Consider the following 14,703-nt stretch of genomic DNA (forward strand, 5'->3'; position numbering starts at 1 on the left):
ACAAAACTATCTGTACAATTTTATAATTTAGAGTTTTTTGTTTTTTTAACTCATATATCTGGTAAATGTACAAGGTTTGTTCAAGTGACAGCAAAGTGACAAATTAACAGAAACAAGCACATACAAATTGGTGGTAAATAGATGAATTTAAAAAGTTAGACTAACTATTTGCTTAAATTGAACAAAAGAAACTACTTACATAATCCTACCAGAATGACAGTAGTAAGCAACACTGTAGCCTTTAATATTAAGCTTATACAACTAGATAGATGTACCCGTAACTTTGTTAAGACTTCACTAGAAAGTCTCAACTTTCATGAAAAATGAGTATAACAAGTGACATTAATAATTACTTTTTAAAAAGTCCAAAAAGAAAAGAAAGTTTTGTGTTTCTATGAATTTTATGTTTTTATTTTATTTATAACTATTATTTGTTAGTAAATTAAACAAGAGGGAATCCTCAATAGCTGTGGCTGTAATTAGATCTCAAATCGGTCAAGTGATGAAGCTATAAGCTAAAAGTTTGTACTTGAAAAAAAACTCAGAGCCATTCTATGAGCTACTTTGCCATGGCCAAAAAAAAAAAAAAAAAAAAAGCCAGGAGTAGCACAACATGGGAAGTTATATTGAAGTATGTATAAACCAAAAAATCTTGCGTGATCCTGTGACTTGTTGTGAAGGTTACAAAGGCACCAAGAGGTGTAAAATTATCCTTGACATGATGTCAAGATTGTCATAATATCAAGTTATTCAGTAGACATAACACCTGTAACACTGCTAACTAAACACGTATAGAATGTATTATTCACAAAGAGCTGAAACTTGAATCTTTAGTAGTGTACAAATCCTTTGGTGGGAAAAATAGTTTAATTTTTAATAATGTAATCAAAAGTGTCCCATATTCAAAATGATCCACATAAGCTCTAAATCTAATGCACATGATAATTTGAAACCTGTTCTATGTAACATGGAAGCCTGCAACTGTATTCTAAAAGAATGTATAAAGCTAGGAAAGTTTGTTTTCTTTGCTAAGCAACAAGTCTATAATTGAAAGCTAAAATTGATAACAGTTCTGCCTAAGCACTTTTGAAAACTATATTTTAATTAAAAGCGTATATTGCTAAAATAACTATCTTGATACTATAAAATTTGTATGATACAACAATAAAATATTATGTACAATTGTGTTCTGTAAGTGTGACATTAAAACAGCTATGTCAAGTAATATTTAGTTAAATATCATAGATACTGTGCCAGATCAAGTTAAAAACTAATAAATATAATACTGTTTTAAATAAAAGAACAACACAAAATGCAAAAAAATATATTAATGTTAAAACACTTTTGAAGGATGAACTGTGTTTGCATTCCAAATTCTCAAAACAAGATAGATCTTATAATTACTAAACATTTTCTTTCATGTAACTGTTTTAGTACTGGATTCAAAGACTGTTCAATATTCAGGTTTAGTAATGCCATAAACTGGTTCTTTCAACAGCCCATTTGTTGATTAGTAATGATACTGACATATAAGGTAATTATTTACCAGTTTGAGGATTGTTGAACATGCATTCAAAAAATTCTCCTTAAACGTTATAACTAGTGATATTCATTTCCTGAATAAACAACAACACAATAGTCTGTTTTTATGAAATTACTTTTTATAAATCCAAGTTTGATGAGAAAATTTTCTGAAATTCTGTACACTGCACTTGCTATACAAAGTCAACTTAAGAGAAAATTAAATATGAGAACAGTGAGTACAAGTCAATACCTAATTCTGTTTCTAAAGGTCATTAACAGAAATATGTCTTTAAAACATTACTATTTTACAAATTCTTATGATGTGGTAAATTTTAAAACAGGTGATAATGATGAGCTAGGTACAGAAATATAATTCCTGAATGATTATACGTTAATTAATAACAATGAGTTAATACTAAAGAACAATCTCTTTTACAAGTCGTCATCACTCTCTTCTATAGTTACCATCTTCTTCCTTCCTTCTGTAGAAGCTTTCTTTTTCTCAAAATAGTCCTGTAAGATAGAGCAATTACTATAAATATGTTTTGTGGTTGATTATAAAATAATGGTCATACCAGTAACAATAAGCCAAAAAGCTGATCAAAACATAAAAGAAATCCTCACAATAACAAAACAGGTTTGTCTCGGTATTTAAAAGTTTAATGATGCAGAAATGAATGTTTGTTTTAAAATGTATAATTTCTCTTTTTCCCCAAACATAATTTTTACTAAATTAATTTGAATTCATTAATAAATAATCTATATCTACATATATATTCAGAATATTTATGATTGCTTAGAACATTGCAATTATGTGTATGGCTGTGAGAAGTACATCTAACAGTGTTCCCTAAAAAAATATTAAATTATGGTTTGCATATTTTTGAAAAAACACTGTATGCTTAAGTAACTAGGTAAGTATAAAAGTTATCTACAAATTGATAAAAGAGCTTTATCAAAATAACACATCCTCCCCACAATCAGTAACAAAAAAGTCAGAGTGAGATTCCATCTTTAACGTCCGTTATACTGAAAACAAATTTTGGTAAATTTATCATTATATAAAAATGCTTTGTAAGTATATACAACTGTTGATAAAAAAACATCATGACAATATAAGATCATTTGTTATATATTAATACAGGGTCATTATTTTCACAGATTATATCAATGTACATATATAATAAGCCTTACCAAATCACTGTCGTCATCATCTTCATTGGCATTTTTGGCTTCTTCCAATCGCCGCTCCTTCTCTTCCTCTTCTTCAGATTCATCATCTGATGAGTATATGGACTGCCGACCTAAAATATATAAAGGAATATACCTTTAAGAATAACTTTTAAGCTGTAATCATTAATGCAGATCTACAAACAGTAATATGGTCATGATAAGCTACAATGCAAGATTATAGTTTCCCATCTACAACAGAAAAAATAAAACCAACTTTACGATTATTTCTCTGCTAAAATAAACAGAAGATATGCAATGCAGTAAAAACAAACAGTCATTAGATTTAAAATCATTGCTTCTCATGTTTTGGTTTATATCTTTAAACCTATAACAATGCCATATGGAGGCTACACTGTATTAGTGAAGGTAAAGCAAGTTTAATAATTTTAGGGCATTTTTGTACTCAGTAGTGCAGTCTAGAATCTTTACAAATGTTTTTTTAAAATATTTAATAGAATTTCCTAGTAACTAAACCACAAATTACAAGGTGATTCATAAATGTATATTTCTAATACTTAATGCAGTTTCTAACCATGGTGTTTAAAAATACATTACACTAAGATGTCTCAACAACAAGGTTAATACAGATGCACAGACTTTATGTTCAAGAACATGAATGTGTTTGCTCTTACACTTCAAAATGTCTATGAAAGCTAGCAGTTCAGTGCTATAGCTGTTTCACACCTGCTACATGTGTCCGTTCATTATTGAAGCATGTATACAGATTAGTAGTTAAATGCAACTAAAACTGTTCCAATTTTTTTATAATTAAAAAATGAATGAATTCATGTATCATGTATTGAAGGTTAAGTCTGAAATTCAATACAATGATAAAAGTTTTCTTTCCTTCTTAAAACAAGACTTGGTAAAAAACAAACAAACTGAATATAAAAAGAATACCATGCTATTTAAATACATTATAGCTAGTTGTACTACCTCATAAAAATTTTAAGTAAGAAACAAAATATGGATAAAAGCATTACTCTCAGGCTCTAAAAAACATTTTGTCAAGCTTTAACAGGCTCATCATAACATTTACCAAGGTAAAAAGTGTGATAAATAATCCCCCCCCCCCTCATCCACAATGTACTCATTTGTAATGTCGGTTTAAATATTTCTTTTATAATCTTTGCTTCCTAAAGTATGCTAACTTTAGTTAAAACATCCAAAGCATCAGAGAGAGGAGAAAGAGAGCAGAAAGAGGGTAAAAGCTACATAACCATATTATTACTGAACAATTAATGGCTCACTAACAGAATATCAGGGTTTTCATTAAAATTTACAAATTAACTTTACTTACGTTGTGCAAAAATAATTAGAAATAAATATTATTACTCAGGTTACAACTACAATAGTTTTGATGATTACAAGTGTACAGAAATTACTGATAACTTCTGACAACAATAATAATAGATCAGTGCTTATAAGTTAATGAAGCCTTTCCTCTATAACCAATGCTAAAAGTATGTCATACATCAGTATACTAAAAACGAAACTAAAACGAACTTGTGAAAAAGAATGTACTGAATCATCAGTTTGGTGCCCTCACTACTAGATATGTTTAGCCATAATACTATTAAATACCTCGCAAAGTTCTGATAGCAAATCCATACACTGAGCATTGTAAGTGTAAAACACTAATTCACAAAATTATTAAACATTATTATAAACAATATAAACAGTAAAATGTATTGTCTATTTATAGAACTATACCAATCATATGTAAATCTTTATCTTACGACAGTGATTCTGTAAAAAATTTAATAAGGTTATTCGATGACCTTAAGACTAGTTACCTTGTAAAGCTGCCCCTCCTTTTTTATACTTCTTCTTAATGGCAGCTAAAGATATTGCTCCATCATCATCCCCATCATAACTATCAGGCTCAAGATAAGAAGCACTAAGGCCTCGAGAGTGTGCTCGTTCTTTCATCCTCCTCTGTTTGCTTTCTCTTCTAATGGATGCCTTCAAACGATCTTCTTCTTTCTAAACACAAAAATACATATATCTGTTAACTATACTTAATAAATTACTGTTATAAAACATGAAATTGTAAGTCACAACTACTTAGATTTAATATAAAAATGTGCTAAATTAACAGTAAAATACATTTTCATTAAGATCATGTAAAGTTTTAATGCCAACACTACTTTATATGCATTAGCAAAGATGCCCAACAATAGGGGGCTTAAAAAGTAAAACTATAAATGGGAGTATGGGATACCACCTTTTACTGTTTTCAGCTGTAGCACGAGTCATTCACTTGATGCAAAAATACCCATGCTGTGTGACATTAGAAGTCACTTTCATGTGGCATTGGCTTTATGTATTTTGCTACTGATTTCCTCACTCAGTTGAGCCCTCATTCATGGCATTAAGTTGGCAAAATTGAAATGGTTTCTAAACTCAAACCAATGCTTATCCACTTAAACTTGATCTTTGGGGATGGTAGGTTCCTGAGTTCCTTTATCAAATTTTATCACAGTGATACCACACAAACAGCTGGATAGCTTTACGTTATGTTTAAAGATAAATAAAATACTCAAAGTGCACTTTTAAAGTTGATAATCAATCTTGCTCAGTCTTGGGATGGAAAACTTAAAAATATCTATTTTGCTGTGTAAGAGACATTACTAAACAATTATGCATATATAAATAAATAAACTACATAAAACTTACTTTTTCCAATAGAAGATTGAGCACTTTGTTTGCTTATATGAATAAATGCACTTTAAACTGACATATATATATTTGTATAAAATCATTTTTAACAGAGCATCTTCCTTTGTTGGGTGGATCACCTCCTGGGGTTTTAATAGTACACTGTATGTTAATACGAATTACAAGAAAACCTATGTTGTAAAAACAAAACAAAAAAAAACACAGTTGAAATGTGGGATTAATATGTTAATTTTTAAATGTTACTGTGGAAAAGATTTAGCTATCTGACAAGACTTCCTAAAAACAATCAGTATATAGTTTTTGGAATTTAAAATGTAACTTCTAAAAGCAGATGGACTGCAAAAGAACAACTTTCAATAAATATCAAAAATAGTAAAACATATTGATTTGATTTATTCAAAGAAAATTGTTTCATTAACTGATGGAAATTAACTTTTTTTTTTAGTATATAAAAGTATTTACCTTCTATGTTTTCTCACAACACAACAATGGAATTTTGATAAATTAGAAACACAAAAATAATGTTGATTAAACTGCTATCATTCACTTTCCTATTTGATAAGAGATTAAATTTAACAGTTTATTCCTTATAAAAACTCATGTACTATTACCTTTATCATCTCAGATCTATGAGCTTCGGGATCTTTACCAACAGTTGGTAAAACTCTGATTTTTTGTGTTTTCTGACTCCTGTCAGCAAGTGACAGAGTCATCTTTCGGTGAGTAAAACTGTCTGTTGAATGTGGTCTACAGAGATATAAGTTAAAGAGCTAAAAACACAATTATAACTTAAGCATACAAGAAAAGTTACAATTCTTTATTACAAAAAGATGAAGACTTGTATGTCTAACCTCACCATAATCAAGGAGGAAATAAATAAATGTATATATATATAGTTTTGACAAAAATGTTAAGGGATCCTCTGTAACAAAAATAATTACTTCAAATGATATGATAACTTTTAAATACAGTAAAACATTATCTGAAATATGGCTACTGCAAAAAACTTGATGAATTTTTGGAAACTATATAGAAACAAAATAGGTAAATAATCGTATTAACAACGTATTTACTCTTTTCAAAATAACACACAGAAGGTAAATTAATGCAATAGAGTAAAATAGTTTTAGCTATATTCACTACTTAACAAAGAAATTCTACTTAAGCCTCACCTAAAGGTAAGCTTAGTGCGAAATACGGCTTGTCCTTGAAGACCAGTGCCTTGTCTAATAAAAAGATGATTTGGATCACCAGACATAAGGGACTGTCTGTACACATCAAAAATTTCAGAACCAAGATGAAGTGATAAACTGTGAATTGAAACAAATTATATAATCTTAGATATGTATTTAGAAAAATAATACACTTAAAATTGAAATTATGTGCAACACAATCCAAGACAACATTAACACATCAGTTATAAGTATACACTCACAATTTGTAGTTGGATGTAATGAAAAATAAATACACAAAGAACAAATGTGTTTGCAATGTAAATAGGTAAAAAAATATATGAAATACTGTATTTAGTAACACATTCTAGATGGCTACAAAAATACCAAGAAAAACTGCAATGCAGTTTTTATTAAATTCTGATCTTCCATAATATTAATCGGAGCTTCAGCGTTTTACTTTTCTTAGTAGATCGTACTATTGTAAAAAGGGAAACGAGACAAAACAGTAAGTGCTGTAAACTAAATCAGTCAAACATCTTTACTTCTTTTAAGTACTCTGAATATTAGTGATGAATGAAAGAAAAAAGATATTGTTTATAAAATAAATAATCTGAATATTAGTGTTATAACGTTTATAAAAACCTATCTGAGTAAATGAAGCCTAACACTCAGATAGCTTAAGGTGTTTACAAAAAAACAATATTAAATTCTTAATGAGCTAAGGTACATACCATCCCATATGATACATTATGTACTTAGAAAAACAACTGTTATCTACATGACTGTAATCTAAACTAACCTGCCATCAGACCACCTGATGATTTTTGCATTGCTTTCCTTCTTCTGATTTCCCTCTTTATCTGCAACTGTTCGCCAACGTACAGTGTTTTCAACCTAAATAAAAGATACAAGTATAAATGTGCATTTTTGCACATTGTTTTGTTAAATTGATTAATATGATCCAATCACACCTGGTTTACTGTTCATTATGTAATCTCAATAATAATGTGTTATTTTATCACTAATATTTTTGCCTTTAAGATACAATTATGTTACACTGAATGAAAAAAAAAAAAAAAATATATATATATATATATATATACACACACACACATATGTTTCCTTCTGGAAGAAAAAATTTACTTTTTCATTCATAATTAAACTAAACCAGTTTTCTAGTTAACTGGATGCATGTGTAATAATTGCCGAATTTCATGACAAATAACTGTGTGTGCGTGTATATATATATATATTTTTTTAATTAATGAATGTTTACACTTGAGAAAATTTATAATTAAATTGCATGAACATTGTACTAATAGTAAACCATTAACATATAACTTTTAAAATGGTAAAAACAAGCTCTGAATATACTTAAGAAATTAATACAACCTTGAACAGAACTTTTCATATAATATATATATATTTAGTACAAAAAAAATTGTGAAAAAACCCAACAAAAACCCTGATGCTCTCTGGGTAATAATGAATAAGTATATCTTAAAGGTATGTTTCACCTTCAATTTCAAGCGTGCTCTTCCTTCTTCATCAAGAACTTCATCATCATCAATTTCATCTTCATATGTTTGTGGATCATAAGGCCTAAAACAACATTAATGAAATTAAATGTTTACTACCTTAACCAGTGTTAAATTTTTAGTATCTGTGTAATTAAAAGAACATGGGTGTCAGTCAATCTATGAATATATGTGTGTGCTAGCTCACATGGAAACCCAATATTCCGAATGGCTAATTGTACAGTGGTACTTTTATGTTTCTACGAGTTAAAAGGTGAACAATACTTAACATGTTAACTTTAAAGACAATTACTTCAGTTACATAAAGAAACCTGCAAGGAAACACATTAAGTGGATTTTTTGCATTTCTGCAGCTTATAAATGATGCAATACCATTACATATCAGTACAAATTCTAAATGGCACCTAAAAATGAACAATTAAGTCTAAAGTTGAAATATGCTTTGCATGTGAAGCACGAGTTTACCCACTGTATAATTAGTCTTAATAGTTTCTGCCACAACTTCATTCATTTTTAAGGCTTTACTGCTAACACATTATATGAAAGAAAATAATTAGTTTCAGGTGATATACAAATGTGATTTAAACACAAAAATTTACAAAATATACATAACAACAGTTGCTTTTTGCACTTCATGATACCATGATTTTAAAAATTCACTTCTTTATAACTATTATATGTTTCCAATTCTCCTAATAAAGATGTCCTAAAATTGCTAAATAGGCCCAAAGTTTAAATATGCTTCATATGAGAAGAAGTTTACTCTCTATGGGAATAAAATATTACATCATTTCTGCTGGATCCTAGTGGTAGTAGACCCTACGCTTTGTTAATACTTTTGTGGAGAGTAAAAAAAAAAGAGTTGATACCATTATAGAAAAAAAAGAAATATCAGTCAGATAGAAATATGTTAAGATAGCTGATTTTACACTTCCTGACCCACAAAAGTTTTTATGTAGTATCATTACAGCCACAACAAATTACACCAGAGTCATGAGACCCACGAAATCAGCAACAGAGAGTTCTTATGTGGTATCATTATATTTACAACAAAAGATACCAGGATCGTAACAGCTATAAAATCAGCCACAAAGAGTTCTTATGTAGTATTATCATATAAAAAGTTTGATCAAGAAAAAAAATCTCAAAATCTTAATCAAAGATGGCAATTATCCAGAAAGAGGTGTTTATACAAAAAATGTTGTGCACAGAGATATATTTCGTTTATAGTCACTACGTTTCTATACTTCTTTACTTGCAATCTAAATACAACAACTCCATATTCTTAGTATGTTTGTTTCATTGATGTCCAATTACATTATACAGAATTATTTAAAGGATTATCTACTTGAAACACTTACCCTTCTCATAAATATACTAATTAACTAAGTGATGCATATGTGAAAAAAATATTTTGGCTCATATGGTAGAGCACACACTTCATATGGAGAAAAACAAGGATTCAATCCCATATATATCCATTTTTTTTTGTTAAAAAATGTTTCAGTAGTCAAATAATTTTAGTACATGTATTGTAAGCAAAGGACGAGTTTATCCCCTAGTCATAAAAGAAAACCCCTAAAAAACAAAAGTATAATGAAAGATACAGTAGCAGCAAATACAAGAAAAACTTGTACCTGAAGTATTAAAATATCTTAAACATCATTAATACTCAAAAACTCAATATTTTTTTCATAAAACAGATTTGTAGTTGAGTGCAACACAAAATAAAAATAATGCACCTCAGTTACAGAATGCATTTTCAAATTACTATACACTCAGTCTTTAGTTCAAAGTAACAAAAAATAAAATAAACAGATATGTTGTGCAACAGTAACTGTACCAAAACAATTAAGTATTAATTATGACTAATCAGCTAGGTGTGATGTGTTATTTTGTACATAATAACACGAATCTACATCAACAAATACTGAGTGTTCATTACACAGAATCATAATACCTACAACAAGCACAAACATTGTTTAATATATGGTATCATTAGATCCATATTTCCAATCGAACTTTGAAAAGGTTATCTTTAAATTTTTTCTTTAATCAAATGCATTCCTCCAAAATATAAAGCTTTAATAACTGTAGCCTCCAGATATGGATCAGAAATTTATTTTGCAACAAAAATATTCTCAAATTGTAGTCATAAATAATAAAAAAATTAATGAAAAACATTTAGTTACAAACCTGTGCCAAAGAAACTCTGTAACGCCTCATTATCAAGTTTATTTCAATCACTGATCTTGGGTTAATTTTGGCCATTATGAACCAAGATTCAAAACCCATCACCTGTCAACAAAGGAGCAAAATAATTGCTTAGACCTTTGTATTAGCTTCAGGTCAGCGTCACCTCAATGAATACTTAGTAACCCTTAGATTTGCAACAGATGAACAAAATATAACTTGAGCTTTTTATGGCTGGCTTCAGGTCAGTGTCACGTCAATGAATACTTAGTAACCCTTAGATTTGCAACAGATGAACAAAATATAACTTGAGCTTTTTATGGCTGGCTTCAGGTCAGCGTCACCTCAATGAATACTTAGTAACCCTTAGATTTGCAACAGATGAACAAAATATAACTTGAGCTTTTTATGGCTGGCTTCAGGTCAGTGTCACGTCAATGAATACTTAGTAACCACCCTTAGATTTGCAACAGATGAACAAAATATAACTTGAGCTTTTTATGGCTGGCTTTTAAGCTCGTTATAAAGACAATATGTATATATATATATATGTATGTGCATTATCAAGTTATTCCCAACAAGAATGATTCAACTGTAAACCTGCTAAAAAGTTACACATACAAGTAAGTTAACATGAATGAAAACAACCAAATTTACCAACTTTATTCATGTATTAGACAGAAAAAAAGGCCAGAGAACTAGAGTAAATTAGTAAGTCTAAAAAATCAGCATCTAGTAGTTAGCATAAGTACATATTATCATCATAAGGTTTATTATTACCTAAATACGCACACACACACACACACATCAGTATATATATATATATATATATATAATCTTCATGTATATTAAAGGTAAAAAATCTTAAATATTATAATAAATATGGAAATATAGCAATACAAAAATGTTTGCTTTAAACTTTCAACTGTATCAAAAACTTCTTGTTTAATATCTAATGTTGTTTTTTGTAGTTGAATATTGTAAACTAACTTTTTTGCAGTTTTAATGCTGATGTAATTTGAAAAAATTCCAAAGTGTCCATAATTAAAGATGTTTCTTGGTAATACTATGTTTTTAATATTTATCATAAAATTTTGTTTTCCCACTGATTCATCAGTTGGATATACTACAACATGGCAGTATGAATATCATGGATTATGTTTGTTTCGTATTCTTAAAAAGCTTGATCTCAAAACCTAGAAATGTCTTTGTTGATTGACGTAAACATCATAAAATTATTCCAAATTTCCAGATCACTAATCAAAATCTCTAAGGTTTTCTGCTTATCATTTCTGTCAAAGAAAGCTACTAGAAGAAAAACTGAAAACAAAATATTGTTGGAAAAAACAGCTGACATTACAGCCATTCTTGAATTTAAGAATGAAATTTCATGGATTGACTATCATCATCTTACCAATTTGACTGAAAATCTCAACTTCATATCCATTGCCAGACTTGGACACCACCAGAAGGTCAAGCTTAAAAAACTAATTTCTTTGAAAAAATCTAGTGACATAAATCTTGTTAATGTTAATTCTAATAATTTTAACTTAAGTGAACAATGTAAAAATGCTCTAACAAAAGGTTTATGGTTTTGTCTGCCTACCCATAAACTTAGTTCCTCAAATTACTTTTTTCCATTTGAATGTATCTACAGGACTCTGAAATCCTTTCCTAGTTTTAACAAAAAATAATATACCAAACATAAAATGTTTCATCAAAATTAAATTTAAAATGTGGCCCTGTCATCCTTTTATAATTGCAACCCTTTAAATCATCTGCTATTACACAGGTTGAGTTTTCTGCAATAAATCAACTTGCCAGTAATCAAAATGTTGTTATCCAGCCAGAAAAATGTGCAGGAGTTGCCATTTTAAACAGATCTGATTACATTTACACTCCTCAGTAATGAAGGATTTAAGCTTACTCTTAAGTGTGATGAAAATCTTCAATGGATTTTATAATATTTAAAAAATTGTAAATTCATCTCTGACATCATATTTGCAGAACCTTATTCTACAACAGGTTTCTGTCCCAGTTTTATGTATGCCTTACCAAAAATGGTTTACTCCCTAAATATATCTACTCCCACATTTAGAAACTTCTTAACTACCTTGTATCTGCACTCAGCTCACAGATTGAGAACAAATTTACTGTTAAAGTCTTTTTTTACTTTGTTCAAAAGATATCTAAATTTCCGAATGCAAACCAATTTGTCAGGATTGATATTCAATCCTTATTCACTTACATCCCACTTGAGGAAACAATTCAAATAATTATTAAAGTTATTCCCAACCAAAGATGCCCTGCACTCTAACCAACAACAATTCTAACAGCTTCTCATAGACAATCACTTCATTTTTAAGCTTTATGACCAGACAGATGAAGTGGTGATGAAATCACCCCTACTCTAATTTTTGCAGATATTTATCTCTGTTAATATGAGCATTAATGCCTAGATAAATGCCCCTTCAATAACAAGCCAGTATTATACAAAGGATATTTTATGACAGTTTTCTACTTTTTCACAATACTGATCAGGCAAAGAAGCTTCAAGAATACCTAAGCTCATAACATCCATGTACACATTTTACATGTGAGATGGACAAAAGTTATAATTTTCCTACACTGAAAATATATTTCTGATAGATACTCACCCCCACTTACATGAAAGCTTTTCCCGATCTTCATCTGCTCTCTAACGCATTAGAAAAAATTATTCTTGCTTGACTCACTAGTCTTTATACCTCCTCAGTTCAAGCTGCTCATCTAGCATGAATAGCAGATGCGATGACCCTCCACCAACAGAAGCACAATACACACTCCTGGAGCAGTTGGCTCCCTCTGTATTACATTTTGTTTACCTCACTTTTGAGATTAGGCATACAAGAAAATAGAAAAACACTGGAAGTAGGGAGGAAGGGTGTGAAAGGAGGTGAGTATCTATTGGAAATCTATTTTCAATCTAGGAAAATGATAACTTCCAGTAGGATATCTATCTCCTCTCACACAAAAGCTAGAATCTCACACAGAAAAAAATGGAGGGACCAGTATAACACAAAAGCAAGAAACTCTCAATGGAAAACACCCATATCAAATCAAATATGTGTGCTCAGTAATTGAATGAAAGCACAGATGAGGGGAATTGACCATTTCTGGAACAGATATGCCCTTTACTCTGGAAGTGAGGTGTCATGAAATGGGCAGCATCAAGGACCAAACCAATAATGAAAGGCCTTGGAAAACATTGGAGCAAGACTCTCCCCAACCCCAACTGGACATATGGGGTTTCTTGTCCCATCCTCAGTATTATGAGGTGAAGGACTGCCAAAGAATCAAATGAGTATATACAATGTAATGAGGCCAGGGCAAGTGGACCATGAAAAATAGACACTACCCCAACTACAAGTAAACGGGGTGCCATACTGAAAGCAACCGGAATTACAACACAGAAGTTACGCAAATGGCTATCACTGGACAAACTTCCACATCAACTGTAGGAGGACAGCCATGTGCAAAAGGCAAAAGCATGTAAATAGGAATTCCAGGCACACAAACCCCCGAATACAAATAGCAGGAACCTAGGAAAACAACATTTAAATTAGAATACAAAAAAAAACTGTTCTAGAAATTGCCATAAAGTATTTGAAGTGGGAGTAGCAGAACAACAGAATAATACAAGTATTAACTAACTATTAGTGTGAAAGAACTAACTACAACATGGGTACTGTGGGGATGACTCTGAAATAAAGATTATGTGGAAAAAAATTGGTGTCTAGTATATATAAAAAAAAGAAGAGGAATTGGAGGGAAAGTAAAGCTCAGCCCTTCAAAATGTAAATAAACGAACATGTCAGTGATGTAGCAATGAAAATAAAATTTAAAAAAATATGTCCAACACTTACTAAGATGAGGATTATAAGTCATATATTTAACAATGAGAAAAACAGAATGATTGAAAGATAAGCATAAATTACTATTTATTTATTGATAATGATTACTAGTTATATTGATTAGAATTAAATTACTTTTACAGAGATAAGCATATAGTATTATTGATATCAAACTGCAAAAATCATCGAAATGTATATGGTCAACAAAGAAAACAAAGAACCAACTAATATATAACTAACAGTCCATCAAAAATGAGGTAGACAAGAAAGTACATACAAATATTCAAAAGTCAAAATACTAAGTCTATAGTTTCAAACAAATTAGAAACTCAAATTACCGATATTGACAAGCTAGGATATAATTTTTCAATTTGCTAAGTTATTGCTCATGTAATAAATCAAACACAGTGGCACCCTACCTACCTCTTTCCATTTTTGGAAATGCTACCTTATATACACTTACTT

General features: G+C 29.9%; 1 protein-coding gene across 1 annotated transcript in view; it reads right to left on the reverse strand.

Annotated features, from left to right (window-relative positions):
- Positions 1–561: 561 nt before the first annotated feature.
- LOC106462320 (RNA polymerase-associated protein LEO1-like) overlaps positions 562–14,703 on the reverse strand; it is a 37,753-nt gene continuing 23,611 nt past the window's right edge. Inside the window, exons 9-15 of the mRNA XM_013922225.2 lie at positions 8,132–8,216; positions 7,414–7,508; positions 6,612–6,749; positions 6,051–6,186; positions 4,554–4,743; positions 2,719–2,828; positions 562–2,037 (exon numbers count right to left, since the gene is read on the reverse strand). Coding sequence (XP_013777679.1) covers positions 1,957–2,037; positions 2,719–2,828; positions 4,554–4,743; positions 6,051–6,186; positions 6,612–6,749; positions 7,414–7,508; positions 8,132–8,216 — 835 coding nt within the window. The 3' untranslated portion in view covers positions 562–1,956. The remainder of the gene's footprint in view (positions 2,038–2,718; positions 2,829–4,553; positions 4,744–6,050; positions 6,187–6,611; positions 6,750–7,413; positions 7,509–8,131; positions 8,217–14,703) is intronic.

The sequence above is a fragment of the Limulus polyphemus genome, unplaced genomic scaffold, assembly GCF_000517525.1.
Source record: "Limulus polyphemus unplaced genomic scaffold, Limulus_polyphemus-2.1.2 Scaffold1141, whole genome shotgun sequence".
Lineage (NCBI taxonomy): Eukaryota > Metazoa > Arthropoda > Merostomata > Xiphosura > Limulidae > Limulus > Limulus polyphemus.